Here is an 18,515-nt window from a genome sequence, read left to right on the forward strand (position 1 = left end):
CCGAAACCGAAACCAAAGAACCGCGGTAGCACCGGAACCGCATCAGATCCCATCGATGCCCAACCCTATTCCTCACTGTAAATAACCTCAAAGCTGTATTTTGATTAGTTTGTTGCTACATTTTCTGTATGTGGAACTCTATCTGTTGCACCGCTCACTCCGCACGCGTGAACCACAAGGCCCTTCTGATCTTCGTCCACTTTACGACAGAGTTATTTCCAAACAGTAGAACTCCATGATCACTAATAGTTCACTTTCGGCTTATCCCTTTCGGGGTCGCCACAGCGTAACAGCACCCACTGTTTCGCATCAGTGATTTGGCAGAGTTTTTACGGCGGATGCCCTTCCTGACACAACCCTGTACTTGAGGGGCACAGGGACCCAGTTAGGCAGCAGCGTCAAGGGTCTTGCCTAAGGACCCAATCTGGATGAGGATCAGTGGACAGGTTGAATTTAGGTATTAAAGTTGAATTTTGTGATTGGTCAAACCATGTAAGTCCCATGTCATGATCTGCAGCTCCAGTTTGGGTAACAGTCCTGCCCCCAAGCTCCACCCCTCTAACTGGATTTTCATATTTTGGCTGTGGGTGGAGTCAACCTCCAACTTCCCTGTGTGGTTATTCTTTAAGGTACCTTCCATAGACTGTATAATAATCACTGGACAAATCGAATGTGATGTCACCCGTAGAAAATACTTTACTTCTGATTCCTGCAAAATTAAGCCAATTCATTTGACATTTTTCCACGTTATGGACACCGGTATTTGGAGCCAGACGACAGCAATTGGTCCGAGTCGGTCTGAATCATGTTTATAGGACAACTGTTCTCCCTAACCAGGAGTGAGCTTGTTGGAAAGCCACACCCTTTCCACTGAAAGTGGCTTGGGAGAATCTGTCAATCAACGTTCAAGGTGGGACCAAGTTATTCAGTTTTTACTTCTTGAATAACTTGCAATAAAGAAAACAAATAATAGAAAAATTAGGATTTCTAAGAATATGTCAAGAAAAATGTATCAGAGCAAGAATTGTTATCCTGACTAGAAGGACGGAATATTGACTTTCTATTGTGTCTTCAAATTGGGACGTCAATCCCACTTGATGGCGTCATCAATAGTTGCCGGTCAGCTTCATTATCGTGGAGCTTTTAGCACTCACAAATGCATAACAAAATGGATTTTTATAACTTTTAAAAAGTCATGCTAAAAAAAAGTCATTACTCACATTTAAATGTAAACTTCTGTTTCAGAGCACCCCACGTAAAGAAATGCACGGCACAGCTCAGATTTAACCCTCCGCGGCGAGCGTTGGCCCTTAAAAAAGATAATTTTGGACACCACTTTCCCGTCAAATGCCCCTAAAATTGGAGGGGTAGGGAGAAGCCGTAGGGGCAGGGGGAAATAAACGAATTCAAACAATTAATAATGTCCCCTTTGTGATCATGTCTACAACTATTGTTACTTTCATATTGTGAAAAAGACGCTACCCACATATCACTACCAAACCCCAGTGCCTGAATGATCAAAGTCCAACTGGTTTAACTTTTGACGCACATTCATTGGCCATTCATTTTGTACGTAGAGCTCATCTGCCATGGTTTTGAATGCGGAAGCCCAAAGAGCGCATTTATAAACATTTACATAGACTTTCCATTGAAAGCGCCCGGTTGAGCACTCGTTTCTGAGCCCAATGTATGCAGCATAACTGTTCTCAAGCCTTAGATTTAAATAAAAACACAAAAGGAGAATTCATAAAGCAGCGTCCCTTTTACTCAACATTCTCACTAGGGTCCGTTTTAGTATCATGAATTTGAGGAACTGCATTTCTTTCCAAAGAAGTATTGAGCTAAATCATTTTTAGGGCGCACCTGCTTGCCTTTATCAACTCAAGGTCAATTATGACCTGAGTGCTGCTGCTGCCATGCAGCAGTGGACACTCCAAAACAGCCGAGTGGAGATGCAAAGCTAACATGCTTGTTGCCATGGAGCTTGGCTACTATTCCCTCGCTGATACTGAATTCAAATTAAAATTCAAATAACTTTATTTATCCATCAGGAACTTCATTTGCAGACCAAACGTCAGCAAGAGTAAAGGCCCACACATACAAAACTTTGTTAATTACATTCATCAGCATAAGCACATAAAATCAATCAATAAAAACAATAATAGACCAATATTCAAAACAGTCAATTTCATCAGCTATTTAGCAGGCGAACTGAAGTGGGAATGAAACTAGTTGAGGCACTCTTACTTTTGAATGAGAGGGACCTGAACCTGCGACCTGATGGTAAGTGGTTCTGTTGGCTTCATTCCTGCTTGTGTATTCTGTGCTCATTTTTTAGCCAAGTTCTAGTGCTATTTTTTTCTTTTAGGCTACTATAATACCGAGTGAGAAACTGAAATGATGCAGTTGTACTTGTCCTGGGGGGGAAGGATTATGAACATTCTGAAACTAAAATGTGAATGAATTTCCCATTAATTCTGGTTTATTTGTTTATACACATTTAATTTACATTTGATTATCTTGTAAGAATTACAAAGAAAACTTCACCTCACTGTTCAGTACCCAGGTATTTATCTCTGAGTCACACTGGTTGATTTTTTTGCTAAAAAAAGTCCTAAATTGATCTTAAGTCAGTGAATTGGACCTCTCAAAATTAACTAATACCTGCAATAAATCAGATCATCAACCACAAACTATGAATCGGATTGTTGCTGAAATGAATGTTAACCCCCCACTAAACATTAAAGGTGGAGGGCTTGTAATGGTGAAATATTTAAAGATGTAGATTTAAAAAAAAAAAAAAAAAAAAAGTGATTCCCTAATCAGTCCCTTGTTTGCAATTTTGGCTTACATTTCCAATTGACCAAAATACATTCTAAAAGTAATTTTGATTTAATTGGGATTAAACTAAAATAAAATAAGTAGTAAAGTTATGCTGACTTCTCACTTATCCTGCTCTGGCTCTTCACTTTATTCTTGAATGATATTTGTTGCCATCAGAGGCTTCGCGCTCCTTCCATTTACACTGTTTCTTTTAGCAAAAGACCGAAAGATTAAGAGTTTAAGTTTTGCTCTATTAAAAAAAACGCTATAGCTGAGAATTCTATAAATAAAATACAAATAAATAATAGAAGTGGCGTATTTTACATAAGACTACAAATTCCCTCTGCAGTCGTCGCTGCTTGATTGCGTCATAACTACGAGCCACCCACGCGCGCGGCTCTTCCTGCAGCGGTGGTGGTTTGTCAAAGTCAACGTTTTTTCTGGTGTTTTTAAACCCTCGCAGCCTTAAACATGTCCCATTCTTGCGCAGATTCGTAGCTGCGGCGTCAGATGATGTTAGGAGTTTCGTTCCTAATAAAGACAAACATGTAATTTGACATTAGTGGAGGCATTATGCACAACTGTGCTCGATACCTCATCTTCTTTCAGTACATTGGCACTAAATACAGGTTAGTCACAGGTAGAATGAAAGCAATGTCACTGGCGACGCTATTGAAATGATGTACATTTTGATTTATGCAGCGGTGTAGTGAAAGTTCCTCCACACCAGATGGTTAAAAGGGGAGTCCAGGATCACTTGGAGGTAAAGGATTTTCTGTTTATTATTGAAGCTCTTTGACATAACGACAGAGGGATGCTAAAGAGCTTACAAAAGCATTTTAACTTCAGAAAGAGAAAATATGTGAAGTTTCAAGTTGCTGGCACAACTTTAAAGCAACTTTTGTTCTGGTGGTAAAAAAAAATTGGAATTCCCAATGGAATGGCCTGAAAAGTTGTTCAAATATTTTTATTTAAGAAAATATTCTTTAAGAACAAACTTGAGGAATATACTATGTGTAGTTTTATCCATCTGTCCGTCCAATATTTAAAATAGGGGCAGAAATAAAATAATTTCATTCATTCTTCTCACTGCTCCTTCCCGTCATGACGATGTGTGAACTTATGTTGTATTGAACATGTCCATGTATTATGGTTCTCTTCATAAAAGGAACAAAATACAATAAATATTAGGGTTATTATTTAGTTACTACAGGATATAGCTCTAAGTTATCCTATCCAAACCACCTATGATTAAGAAATGTGTAGTGTGGCCTGTCATTCTCTTATTCTATAATTAGCATAAAATAATAAAATTGACCTTTACCTTTCATCTTTTTGTGAGGATTCATCTAATTGTGTTAATGTTAAAATGTCAGAAGTTAAAGGCCTGTTTCTTTTTCTATTTTAATCATCTTTCTGGTGTTATTACCAGTGTAGATTTAATTTTCTTTATCTCTATTCTTTGGGTTTTCATAGGAAGCGATTCAGAAGTTGAGGCCCAACAATCCCGTGTCCCTGTTGGTGTCGAGCAGGACGGACACAGGCGTGCACGCCTTCTCCAATTCTGCTCACTTTGACCTCCAGCGCAAAAACAACAAGCCACCGTTTGCTGAGGAGCTTCTCGTTGAAGCTCTCAACTACCACCTGAAGCCGGAGCAGATCCGGTGAGTCCGACCTGTTCAGGAGGATGCACGCTCTAAACTGGGACTCTTGATGTGAAATACCTTTTTACTATGACACTCACACTTTTTCTTTATCATCTGATGTTTTTTTATCGGCTTTCCAGATGCATACCCCCCTATCATCCCCAGTGTCTGCAAAGCTCCACAATATATATAAACATATATTTGCACATAAATGTGTTTTTTGCTTATCAAACCTTTTTACAAAGATTTGTTTCTAAATAGTGACAGATCTCTCTTGGATGTGTGTGTGGGAGATGTTAAGACTCTTCTGCATTTTAATTTAGATTTATCCGATTTGGACGATTCCTGACATTGAATCTACACCGAAAATACATATTTCAGAACATTTCAAGACATTTAGAAGTGGCAATCATAAATAATAAATACAGCAAACCTTTCAAAGGTTTGTGTCATAAAGATTGTGAACAATATCCAGATTCTGCTATTCTTTAAGCTTGAAAAAGTGGAAGATTTAATCAGGATATAATTTAATTGAGGGTTTTTGGGTTACTTATAATACAAAGTTTACTTTTGCATTGTGGTCCAGTGAACCAGCAGAAAAAATATGTTTTTAATGTGTTCTTGTGTCATCTTTCTGATGATGGAGAATATGTAGAAATAAAATTTAGCTTGAAAATGAAATTCTAAATATCTATTTACTCAAATCACTGTGAATATATGTGTGTTTGTGTATAAGGTCAGAATATATACATGCATTGCACATAATGCACATAAGAAAAACAGGATTATAATTATTTAATTTGACCAATATTCTCCTTTTTTAAGCAACTCTTAATTAATTTACTCTTTTTATTTTATTTAATCTTTATGTATCCAAGCAAGACAGATTAAGAACAGCATTCTAATTTCCAATTGGAAAAAGGCAAGACCCCTTTGAGAAAGGAAAGAAAGAGGTCACAAGAACAAGAAATAAAGTTTAAAATACACAATCTAAAAATATAAAACCCTGAAATCATTTCTTTTTGTAACTGCAGCATTTTTGTCAAAAAGGGTCATTAAGATGAGTTTTAAAATCTGCTCGTGAAATAAAAATGTCCAATCTGAGAGTTTTTTTTTTTTGTTAAGTCATCCCAGTTTCTGGCTGGAGCCGAGTGAAGAGACAGAACAAAATAGAGTTTGATTTCAGGACTGTTACTTGAAGTAATTTTCTGGTAAATTGTACTGAGGACAGTTGACGCATTATTTTATTATATTTTATTCTGAAACCCTTTTGAACAGGAAATACTAATCTAGAGCCGACTTTCCTATTGAAGCCTCCTTAGAGGCCGATAAATTTTTAGTTTTCTATCTCATAAATACACTGCAGTCTTTTCTGTTGTTTGTTTGTTTATATTAATTACAAAAAAACGTGAAGAAAAATTATATGTTTGCTTTGTGTGAGTTCATAAACCTGAGCATAAAAATTGACTGCAAAGAAGACGGAAGCGACACATCAAAAAAAGCAGAAAATATCGATCAAAAATAATAAAGAGCCTAAACTCTAATCTCCTCCTAAATCCTACGGTTAACAAACCTTTCACTCAAGCGTCACTAATAACAAATTAAAGAGGTGAAATATCCAGAACTACAAAATAGACGAGGAAATCTGCAAAGGAAACTACATCCAGATGAATTATGTTAGCAGTTGGTGGATGTTGTCTGTTACAAAAGCTCATCTGAACGCTCTAAAAGCGAGGGTCACCTGCAGCGTAAACGCTCGCAAAATATGCAACAAACTAATGAGATGAAGGGAGCCAAAGGGAGTTGATGCGATTCGAGCAACATTAATCTTGCTTAGCGTCTGCATCTGCAGCTCGTTTAGCTGCAGTTCAGCAGTTTAACTACACCAAGTTACACTTTCAGCAAATCAGCAATCGAAAGCATTTTCTCGCTTGGGTGTCCACATGTTCGTTGTGGATTTGGGGAGAGAATCTGATCTTGGTTCGCATTGGTGGTAGAAAGTCGAAGTTGTTCCCGGAGCAGGTTGATCTTCATCACTGGTTTTGTTCATCATTTTTATGGACAGAATCTCTAGATGCAGTCAGGGGGCTGCAGGAAGTCGGGTTTGGGAACCACAGAATGTGAAACGACTGGAATGAGAATTGGCTTCTTTTTGTCAGTATTTGACTATTTTCAGAGCAAATTTTTTTTTTTTTTACTATTTTAGTCTTTTAAACATGATTTACATTGTATTATTATCTAGGCTCTAAGTCCCAGCGTTCAATAACTAAATTTAAATGTTAAATAATTTAGTTCTTTATTTATGAGAATGAAAATCCAGAAAATGGCAATCCAAAAATACATAGAGAAATAGACAAATATACCCATATGGAAGACCCATCATAGACTAGAGTCGTGATTGAATGCAGAGTAAAACAGCCATATGGGAAACACACAGAGAAGAGAGGAGGAGAGGAAAGGGAAGCTCCCAGCATCCTGCTAATCCTTAAACCTGCAGAGAGAAGGTTAGAAAGGATTATACTGGCTCTGCTGTTTGGTCTGAAGTATCCGCAGTTACACACACTTACCCTAAAACACACACACATACATGTGTACATAAATGCCCTTCACATATAACTGCTGTAGAGTTACTGCCGTACAGACACACTTGAGGTTTTTATTAATAATCATTTTAACAAACTAAATTGTCGTTTGTGACGTTTCACATGACAAGGAAATAACAGAGCTTCATCATTAAATTGTCTCAAAGCGTTTTTGTCTTCAGTCTGGAAAAGCCAAACAAAGACCTTAAGATTTGATTTTGCCATGCTGTGAAAATCCACCTTAATTTGCCTAAAAATCAACTTCATCTCTTGATCAAATGGGAAGCTGCTAGAAAAATGAATATTGACAGATAAGTTTCTTGGTGTGTGAGACCGTACTTTGTGCTTCTGTTTAAAGTTTGATGTGTTTGGTTCATTGAACGGCTGAATGCTGTCACTCCACATCGAAGTAGCCAGTAAAGGTGAAGGCGAGGGTTTTCTCTGCCACGTGTCACGCTCAATGTCTTCCCCTGGAAATGCAGCCTACTTTTTAATCACACCAATATTTGGATAACATGCACTTACATTTTTTTGTGAGGTGACATGAAATTGCATATTAATAAACTGGAGGGAAAATAACTACCTGGGCAACTAATTTAATGGAAAATTATTATTAAAAATTTTTCAAAAAACAGCTACAAATTCCAGCTTTTTCTACCTCAACGAAATATATCCAGCCCTCCAGATCATTTTATTTTATTGTTATTAATGGTCCAATGTTATCTTGTGCTTATTTCTAACTTGTATAATTTTGACAAAATATATTTTTATGGAGAGTAAAATATTGAAAGTTATTGATGGTTTAAATTGATTTATTCTGGAATATTATTACTGCATATTTTTATAATTCATAATTATTTTTAAAGGTTACAGTTTTAAAGTTTTGAAAACTGGTATTATGATAGCTTTTTGGACTATTTTGGCATTACTAAGATGTTTTAGGCTATTTTGGAATTTAGCTAATATTTCAGCTGCGTGCTAGCTTTTTTTTTGGCTAATTTAGGCTTTTTTCTTTTAAGCTTTTTAAGCTGTTTTGGAGTTTAGCTAAGATTTCCTCTACATGCTAACTATTTTGGCTAACATAAGTTTTTTTTTCTTTTTTTTTAGGCTAATTTGGCATTTAGCTGACATTTTAGCTGGCTATCAGCTTCAGCATTTTTAACCATCAATTTCAGCATCTTCAGCTATCAGCACTAGCATCTCCAGCGGCTAAATTCAGCTTTCAGCATTCACACTAGCATTATCGCAGGTAATGCTATATATCTAGTTCATACATAATTATGTTAAAAAGTTACAGTTTTAAAGTTTTAAAAATGCACTATTTGTGGGTTCAATAAATGTTTATCCTGTTCGGCCCGTGACCTAAGGTATATTTTGGATTTTGGTCCCTTGTGCGAGTCACACCCGTCATAGAGGGACTGGACATCAGTACAGACTAGAGTTTCTCCACTAGAGTTTTTTAACATTTTGGATGCTGGTGTGCTGCAGGATTTTTGTTAAGAAAAATGGGTGCCTTGGCTTGAAAAAGGTGGAAAAACACTGGTCTAGAATGATCAATTATCCTGCATTTTCTTGCATAATTAGGCTGCAGCTCTCTGACTGAAAATGATTTAAAATGAAGTCAAGCAAGCTTAACACTCAAAAAGCTGACCATTACAGCTAATAAAGATACATCATGTCAAATCTTAAAGAATAGAACAGTAGTCCTGTCATATCAGAAGAGGAAACTGAGGTTGTTGTTTACTCACACAGATGAAAGAAGGAGAACAGATGAGTGGAAAAAACTGCAGCCTTCAGATTTTACAGTCACTTTATTGAAATCAGAGCTGACCAAACCTGCTCTTCAAGATCCGCCATCTTGGATGTTCTCCACCTGTCTCTGTGGAATATCTGGAATAGGTGATTTCAGATTACCTGGATCATGACTAAACATATTTGGGATAAAGCCTGATGTTTATAGTCAGAAATTAATGGACAACAATAATTCACTTCTGATAATAGCATTATCCTGCTAATACCATGGTCACTTACAAAGGAAATAAATATTAGATTAACAATTAGTGCTTCAATTTGATAGGTGGTTTGACACGTCGTCATGGTAACGGCTAGAAAACCTGCAGCTCCAGCTGGTATATGAGGACTATCCAGCAGAGGAAAGTAGTAAACATGCTAAACCTCATATTAGGTGACACACAATATCAGTTCAGTGGGAAGGTTCACCTCTTAACACTTTTTTCTGGCCAGATTATGAAGGAAAAGTTTGTTTCAAAGAAAAAATAGATGCTTTTATTCCAAGAAATATCCACCATTAGATACATAGAAATAATTTATTCCGGACTCGTTGTCTATTCAGCTAAAAAAGAAAAACACAATACAATAACAAGTACAGTCCCAAAAGTACACAAAACAAAAAAATACATTAAAAAGTGTAATTTGAGATAAAACAAGGCTATACAAAAACTTACATTAGTAATAGCATACTGGTAGCAGCTTTTCCACGTGTGTGACTGATTAAAAGATCATTAATTGTACATCAACAAATGATTTCTTTCAATAATCAGTATTACAATTTATTATGAACAAGTGAAGTTTCTGTTGTTCTGGCTATCAACCATTGACTGTATATAAAGACTTGGATAGAGCAAGTGTGACGTCACCCATAGAAAACGACTCACTTCCGATTCTTATCAATTGAAGTCAAATCAGTCGCCATTTTTGCTCTATGTCCGTCGCCATGTTGGAACCAGACGTCATCAGTAAGTAGAGATTAGTCCATGTTGGTCTTATATTTATATCAAGACAAAAACAGATTGTATCAAAGCAAGAATTGGTATTCTGACAAAAAAAATAAAAGACGAGCTGTTTATTTCTCTGTAGAAGTCTATGGGATTTTGGCTCTTTTGGACCTATTTGGAATGGTCCAGTTCTGTATATACTGTCAATGTTACCAGCAATTATTTAGACCAGCTAAATAAATTAGATCATTCAAGCTATGGTTCCTGAAACTTCTTTTTTAGGTGTTCATCATCACTTCTTAATGGGCACCCTGCAGCCAATCCGAATCAAGCAATTACCCGGACTATGGTGTAAGAGTATCAGCACAGAGATCAGAGGGGTGATCGATGTCCAGGATCAGAGCTGGGCAATCCCGACCGAATAATTATCTTTCCTTTGGGGGTTTTGTCAGTGTTGATTACTTCCTATGCTTTAACAAAGTCTAAATGTCACAATCTGTTTGCTTTATTTAGGATCAACCGGGCTCACCGCGTTCCTTGTGACTTCCACGCCCGGTACCGCGCACAGTCTCGGACTTACGTCTACCGCATTGCACTTGGTGTCCGCCACCGCACTCTGCTTCCTCTTACCGAGTCTAACCTCTGCTGGAACATCCAGGACACGTAAGTTAAAGCACTAGATCTCCATCCATCATTTAAAGTCCAACTCCAACCATATTTTTTTACCGTAAAATCGTCCCCAGGGATCTTTCAATTATGAAGTTTTAGCCAAAATCAAAAACCTTTTGTCATTTTTTTAAGGGCATTTTTTAACCACAGCAGCAGTAACTCATTATTAATACAATTCTGGGCTGTGGGCGGGACTGTTGGTGCAGAGCAACCCTGCCCCCCCCTCCCCGTCACTGTTTAAGTGCTTATAGCCTCAGGCTAGCATTAGCAGCACAAAGACGAGCAAATTTGGATCAATCCAGTCGTACAGTTTTGAGTCAGAATCACGATTTGCTACAGCACGAGTGTTGAACGCTCATCATGTCTCGCACACTTAAGCATGAGCAGGCCAGGGGGGCACAGGGGGATGGGAGACTTTGGCACGCCCATTTCAGTCGCTACATCATTAGTGTGGTCATCACCGGGCTCCCGGTCCATGTAAATAGCCCTCGCCGATTGCTCACACTGCTACCATACGACTTCTAACAATCGGACGGTAGCAGTGGAGCGGCAGCACAGGGGCAGGAGGGTGGCAGTCTGAAGTCGCCCGATCGTCAAACGATTTTGTCAGTCATTGCGCTGCTCGCCTGTCACTGGACTGGCTCAGTGCAACCACGAATGTGCCCAGACGGATGTCAAAAATCATCCAGAGTTTCTCAGAACCTCCGCGGTGGCCACGCAATTCCCGTGGTTCCCGATTACACGCCGCCTCATGACCATCTACCAAATTTGCTGAAAAACTTGCATTTAGGTCGCCGCTTGCACTTTGGAATATGTGACCATAATCTACTTAAACTTGTATTGATGATCTCTTAATCTTTGCCCCCTTGTAGCTCTGCCCCTACTCAAAGCCCATGGGCAATCAGGCTACTGCTCCCTTTAATTACTGCCTTTCACACATTAAACAGAGTGGCTGAATCATGTGACCGGTTGAAGATGCGCAGCAGATACCCTGACACCCCCTAAACAAACATCAAGCAGACATGATGGACAGAGTTAAGACGTTGAGGGATTTGCAGCTCAGCAGATGTTTCCCTGTGTGCAGGCAGAGAGAACACAGGGAAACACATTTCAGACGGTCTTCTTTTGAGCATTTGTCTGCTCCCTCACATTCACTTTTTTTGGGGGAAAAGTAGGGCAAGATAAGCTGCAGGCTTATACACGCGCAGCACAACACCCACATGCTGTAGTTATGTTTCTTCTTCTTTATTAAACTCTTTCTTTCCTTCTCAGTTTTGTTCCATTTTTTGGCTTTTCCTGCTTCTGTAATTTTTCTTATTGGCTGCTTTATCTCTCCATCCATCCATCGAGCGTCCATCGGACTCATTTGTCCCCTGAGCGCCTCAGCAGCTTCTCGCCGTTTTCGCTTTGATCTGCAGCAGCCGTCACACCCACTCCAACACTCTCACCACAAGGAATATCAGCCAGGCTTTTTCACCGGAGCCTGGATAGTTCCCTGGAACTTCCTCACATTCTGTACTTTTAGATATGAGTTGGATTTTTGCCAATTAAAGTCCCACTCCTTCCATCTTTGGATCTATTTTCAAAACATTCAAAGTAATCTTTTAATTTTGATTTTGCAATTTTTATTTGTGTTTTTCAAACAGGATTTTTCTCCTGATTCCCAACAATTTGAATAAAAAAAACCTCAGAAATGCCGTTTTAAGATTACATTTCTGTATATGCATCCGAAAAATGCCATAAGAAAATTAAAAACACCTAAAACACTTTTTTTTTTATCTCAGTGGGTCTTAAATTATTTGAAGTAGTTGATTAGCTTTATGAATTTCTTCTTAATGTGATGTTTCTAGACGAGCACATTAAGAATTGATTGAGTGAGCGTATCTCTCCGTCCGTCAGCTCATGTTTAAGCAGTGAACGCTCCATGAAGCTGTGGCGAATCCGAGCTCCCTCTCTCCCTCAAATGAAGCGCCGGTCGACACGCTCATGCTCCCTCACGTGGCCTCGTCCTTCACAATGTTAATATTATATAAGTTCACTTGAAAACGGGAACAAGACGACCTGAAAACACGCCGTGCTTTAAGCGTACACTTGAGTTTGACCTCGCCGCTCAGCCGAGTGACTCTCAGGTCGACGGCGGTGTCACAGAAACCTGCAAGAGGAGGTCAGGAGGGCTTTTCTCTGTTTGCTGCATCTGGAATGAAATGTGTTGTTTGTCAGAGAGCTGGATGAGGAAGCCATGCGCGAGGCGGCCGCTGTGCTGGTTGGGACCCATGACTTCAGCAGCTTCAGGGCAGTGAGCTCTGACATGAGCCTCAAAAACCCAGTCAAGACGTTGGATGTGGCGTCCGTCCAGATGGGAAACTCTTTTGCAAACATGTACTTTCACAGGTAAACTAGAAACACTTTGAACACAGAACATCTGGTCCGACGCAGACACACAATGACAAATCAACTTAACATTCTGACTGAATTCATTTGAAAATTCACCTTTTCACTTTTAAGCCATCATTGTCTGTGTCACTCTAGGTTTTAACTCTAATTAAAGCATATTATAATCCTTAAAATATGTTCATAACAAAACATGGAGATTTCAGCAAGAATCGTTAGATGTTTTCAAAGATAATCTAAATGTTTGTTCTTTAATAGTAAATACCCAAGAAAAGCTCCTTAATGACAGAAAGGAGTGTATTTGTTTCCCACATTTAGCCCTCTTGTTGGAGCATTATGGCTATGTCCAAATTCCTTCACTACTTAGAGCACTTTGTAGTGTGTTTGCCCTTTTGTAGTGGTGTCTGAAGCTACAGCTATGTCAGAATTCCCACCCTAATACCTAACTACTAAAAAACTATCTAATGCCCTGGATTTTAAAAGCAATTCGGACACGATGCTCTCTACTTTTTTCTAAATAGTGGATATGACGTCACAGATTTCACAAAGTGAAAATTGAATTAATACAAACATTTCACGACGCCTTTTCATGACTCCAATGTGCTCTGATGATAAATGTGGATAGTTTATTCAAAAGTTACATTTAAACAAGTTTTTTTTTTTTGTTTTGCAAAAAATTATTCAACTACAATGCATTGTGGTCTATACTCGCAAATGTAGGGCTCTAGATTTTGGAATTGTAGATTCGGACAGCACTAGGAAATGACAAACACACTATATAGTGAGTAGTGAGTAGTAGTAGTTGACATAGCCAACATTTCTATAATCGAGTCTCGTAGAACAGAAATTTCTCTGGGAAAAATCCGTGTCAATGCTCAGTAGATTTGGGAATATGAACCACAATGCAATGTTTGCTCTAAGAAGATGAATGAATGAAAAGAAAGTATTTAAATGTATGGTTTTTTTTTTTATAAACCATCAACATTTATATTATCAAAACAATAAATAGTTGTTGTAAATTACTAATATTCAGACATAGCCAGTGTCTTCAATTTCAAACGCTACTAACCCTCAATGATGTCATCAACAGTCGCCGGTCATCTACATTGGCTCGAAGCTGCCAGCGCTTGGAAAATACATAACATTGGTCGTACTAAAATAAAAAGTTATTACTTGCATTTAAATGTAACCGTCTGTGCTTCAGAGCACATCCATGTGAAGAAAAGTGTCTCTCCTCCGTGGCGCCGTGCGACGCGGATCACCATACCGGCAAATGGATACACCTGATAAGTTCTCACGGCTCCCCTTAAAAAACTATTTCAGACAAACCAGAGCTCCAAATGTCCCACCAATTGGACTGTTAGGGGAAGAATTCAGATTCTTCCTTTAACTCTCATGAAGGTCAAACTTGAACTAATTTCTACTTTTGTTTTATAAGAAGAAGTAAAACACTTTTAGGATTTTTTTGTTTTTGTTTTTTGATGCACTGGGTCATGTAAAAAATAAAATGTATGACGATCTTAAAGAATACTTTAAAAGGCAAAAGATGAAAATTAAGGTGAAAAAGTATGTAAAAGTGTTCAAATTAGTTTTTTTAGAAAAAAAAAATATTTGCAAATCAACTCTTGGAAGTCATATTTATATTCTTGAAGACAAAATGATCCACTGTCACAAACATCTACTGTGTTATAGTAATCTCTGCTCAATGTGTCAAAAATGCTCCACAAGAACCAAATAGTAAATATTTTTTGGATTTATCTGAATTTTCTTGTGAAGGCATGAAGTTAAACCCATAAAATGTCTTTGAAACTCAAAACTGAAGCCCTTGAGGTCGATTCTCTTAAGATCAAGTTCATGTTTTTAAAGAGCATAAAATCAATTCTTTCAAACTTTCAGTCATGTCTTTAATTTGTAGAGGAAGCTAAAACCCTTAAAAAAAAAGATCCCTTTTTGCGGTTCACTGTATTATATCTACTTCTGTTTCCTTTTCTGTTTAACTGTGAACTGTATTTTTTCATTGCATCTGTTTTATCACTAAACTCTTGAACTCAAACTGGGAACAGAAGAAGGCAGACTTCCAAATGCTTTAAAAGTTGGCTGCAATGGAAACAGCCGAAAGCCAAATCTCGTCTTTTAAAGAGCCACTCTGATTAAACTGTGTTTTTAACTCGTTTCCTTTTTCTCATGATGGAGGACATTTCTCAAGCTCAAAACTGCATCAAAGCGTTGTGAATCTGAAGCAGACAAAAAAAAATGACCACCCATAACTCAGGTGAATTTCTGATGAACTCCTGCCGCTCTACAGAAACCAAGTCTTAATTTTGTTTAAAAATGGCATATTTATAACTTAAAGACCACTGGAAACGCGTATAAAATAAATGAAAAGATGATTGGAGTGGGACTTTTATAGGTTTATCTACTGAATCAAAGAAAAGACCCAGAGTGGAGATGAAAAGGGAAACACAGGGAGAGGCCATGGGGGGCTTTGGGGGGCGTCCTGTCTGTGGGGGTGGCCCTCCATGCCAAATACAACCTCTATGAGCGTAAATGATTTGCTTTGAAAACACGGAGCACGGACAGACTGTTAGTAGTTCTCGTCTGAAATGTCACACTCAGCCCCCGTCCTCACACGGGGGAGGCCAACCGGCTGAGAACACAAGGCTTGAAGAAAAATGCCCCCGCCAAAGTTAACGGGGGGTCTTGGTGTTTTTGGAAAACAGGCAGACGTCAGTCCAGCTGTCTTCATGTTTCTATCACTGTTCTTAGCTCTCGTAATGAAAGCAATTACTGAATTATCACAACTGTAAAAAAATGATTTCTCATCCATTTAAATTAATTAAACATTACATTTTTTCTTTTAAATTGTTATTTTTCTGGTTTATTGTGTATGAAAAGACTGATTATTCTTGAGGTTTTGAGCTTACTTTTTGTTTCGTCCTTCATCTGTCATCTCAGTGACGCATTAATTGATGGATTTTAAAAATCAATATATTTTAAAGAAGAATACATTTCTTTAGTTTATCTTTAATATCTAATCATTTTGTTAAATATCAGCTTCAATTGGTTAAAGTTCTTGAAAATGTTGTCCCTATTGCTACAGCCACAACTGCCATCATGTGTTGGGAAAACATCGGCAGATTAACTGCTGCCGAACAATTAATTTTAAAAAAATGTTTCCGTGGTCGTGAATTTAGACGGACGCAATCCAGAGACATTTACTCGTCGTCCAGGAAGTCCTGCTGATGGTCGGCGATTCCGGCCGCCACCGATCTGTGGACTGACGCCACACGACCTCCAAACGTCCACGATGTTGACCGATGTCCAGCTTTAAAGAAAAATTGACGGAAATTTGTAACTTTTCCCAAAATGCCACAGTGCGGCCAACTGCCAAAACAAAACAAAATTTTGGGCTATGTGACCATAGTCAGATTAGTGCTGATTTTAAATCTACATTTTTGATCAAACTAAATGTGTCATTTTAGATTTAGTTGAAAAGTGAAGAATCTTTGAGCTCCATTAACTACAGGACTTCTCAAATGATGATACTCCCACCACCAGTCGTTTGCGACACAGCTGTGACACACTGATGCACAGATCTTTTATCTCCCGTTCATGTCGTTTATATTACTGCTGCCTGCAGAAAGGACAACATTATGTGTATCTGTTCCAGTAGAGGCTTAAAGGTCACTGCCTCGTATTATTTTCAGCGTTCGTGAACCGACAGCTTCACTATAAAATCTGTCTTTCAATTTACTTCACCTCTAATACATTGAGACGGCATTCAGTCAAATTTGCATTTGACCCAGTTCTGCTCTCTTTCTCAGCAGAGCCTTTCCTTTTTCCAGGAAAAACTGAGCTTTTGTGATGAGAAAAACAAATATTTAAGCAAACACTGACAATAAATTACATATGAATTCTCAGAAAAACAATTCCTGTTTTCTGTGGACATAATCCTGCAGAGCCTAAGCTGTGTCTGAGAGTTCAGTAAGTGACGCTCAGACGTGTGTGATGGTCTGGTATGAACGTCAGCCTGCAGCTCCATGAACAGACAGGAATCTCTTATAAAAATGTCTTAAATCTTGGACCACAACAGAGATTTAGTAATTTGTTCATTTTGTTAACTGTTTTTTTTCTGTTACCATCTATCCTGTTATCCAGAATACATGTGTATGTGTTGTTATAAATGTCAGTAATAACTCGTATAACTCCTTTCATTTTTCCAGACAGATTTCCTTCCTGGAGCTGACCTTCACGAGTCGTTCTTTTCTTTATAAACAGGTTGGTTACTTTTTGAGACTCATGATTCAGCAAACCTGTGTTTGGATGACAGTATAGCATTTCAGTGCAGACAGCACCACCTGCTGGTGATAACAGATCTCCTCTTCTCTGTCATGAGCTCCTCATCACGGGAAGGTTCTGGCTCTTTTGGCTGCAGGTTCGCAGGATGACGGGGGCCCTCGTCGCTGTAGGCCGGGGGCTGCTGACCGTGTCTCAGCTCAGAGCTTTACTGGAGGCTAAAGACAGTCTGGCTTACCCGAAGAATCTGGTCGCTCCGCCCCATGGACTCTTTCTCACCCGAGTGGCGTACAGAGAGTCAGGTGAGTGACATGTACAGGGGAAGCGTTTTATTTCACTGTTTTGTAGGAAAAAAAATATTTGTAATAAAAACATATTTATTAAGCTTAAAAATGACTAAACTAAAGCCTTAGTCCCAACCGCCCTTACAGGTGGAGCCTGTAGAACAAATATGTTTGTGCACATTTATTTTTACGGGCATGATAGTCATAGTGGACACTTAAACAACACATAAGGGCCGGTTTATCCATCTAAGCAATTTGTTATTGAATTGGAAAAGTTGTAAAAGTGATTGCTGGGAAAAGTAACATTTACGACTGGAATTTTACGCCAATCACGTACAAATTTATCCTGAATTTATTTCAATGATTAGAGTATATGATGACGGAGCAACTCGTCTGAAAAATGTTTTTTTAAACACTGAGGATGATGATGAAAACATAACTGAAGATGTTAGGAAATATCTATGGGATCTACGGTAAAGCTTTTCTACCTTCATTGAGGTCCAAAGTGCTTTACGGTCACACACACATTCACACACACTGATGGCAGCTCCTTTTTTGTTTATTTTATTTTATTTTGCTTTCTTCTCTTATCTTTTTGAATGGGCAGGCTTAAATAAGCTGAGCTTCTGCCTGCTCCCTTTCAAACATTTCTCTGTACTATTTTTGTTGTTGTTTCCATTATTGTCATTATTACTATTTACTACTATTATTACTATTAACATTTTTGATAAAAATTCTAATAAGTAAATAAGACACTTCTTAAAATGTGGCCGCTCTTCTCTATGACCCTCCACCGACCTCTACAACCTGCAGCCGGATCCGGCCCTCTGGGTGATTCTATCCAGCCCTCCAGATCATTAATGTTATGTTATCTTCCACTCATTTCTAACTTTTATAATTTTGACAAAATATATTTTTATGGAGAGTAAAATATAGAAAGTTATTTAAAAAGTGCTATACAAATAAAATTGATTTGATTTGATTTGAAGTTGATTTATTCTGGAATAATATTCCTACCTTTTTATTATTCATAATTATGTTAAAAAGTTACAGTTTTAAAGTTTATAACTTTTTTGACTATTTTGGCAT

At 38.1% G+C, this 18,515-nt stretch overlaps 1 protein-coding gene across 5 annotated transcripts in view; it reads left to right on the forward strand.

Moving 5' to 3' along the window:
* Positions 1-2,188: 2,188 nt before the first annotated feature.
* pusl1 (pseudouridine synthase like 1) overlaps positions 2,189-18,515 on the forward strand; it is an 18,276-nt gene continuing 1,949 nt past the window's right edge. The window contains exons 1-7 of one of the 5 annotated variants that reach the window (XM_036211843.1): positions 2,189-2,283; positions 3,526-3,586; positions 4,300-4,487; positions 10,300-10,449; positions 12,676-12,846; positions 17,070-17,124; positions 17,243-17,444. In XM_036211843.1, the coding sequence (XP_036067736.1) occupies positions 3,554-3,586; positions 4,300-4,487; positions 10,300-10,449; positions 12,676-12,846; positions 17,070-17,124; positions 17,243-17,444 (799 nt within the window). In that variant the 5' untranslated portion in view covers positions 2,189-2,283; positions 3,526-3,553. Of the gene's footprint in view, positions 2,284-3,196; positions 3,453-3,525; positions 3,587-4,299; positions 4,488-10,299; positions 10,450-12,675; positions 12,847-17,069; positions 17,125-17,242; positions 17,445-18,515 lie in introns of those variants that run through there. The other 4 variants (XM_036211842.1, XM_024269442.2, XM_036211844.1 and 1 more) reach the window with 4 other exon arrangements.

Source organism: Oryzias melastigma, linkage group LG5 (assembly GCF_002922805.2).
Source record: "Oryzias melastigma strain HK-1 linkage group LG5, ASM292280v2, whole genome shotgun sequence".
NCBI lineage: Eukaryota > Metazoa > Chordata > Actinopteri > Beloniformes > Adrianichthyidae > Oryzias > Oryzias melastigma.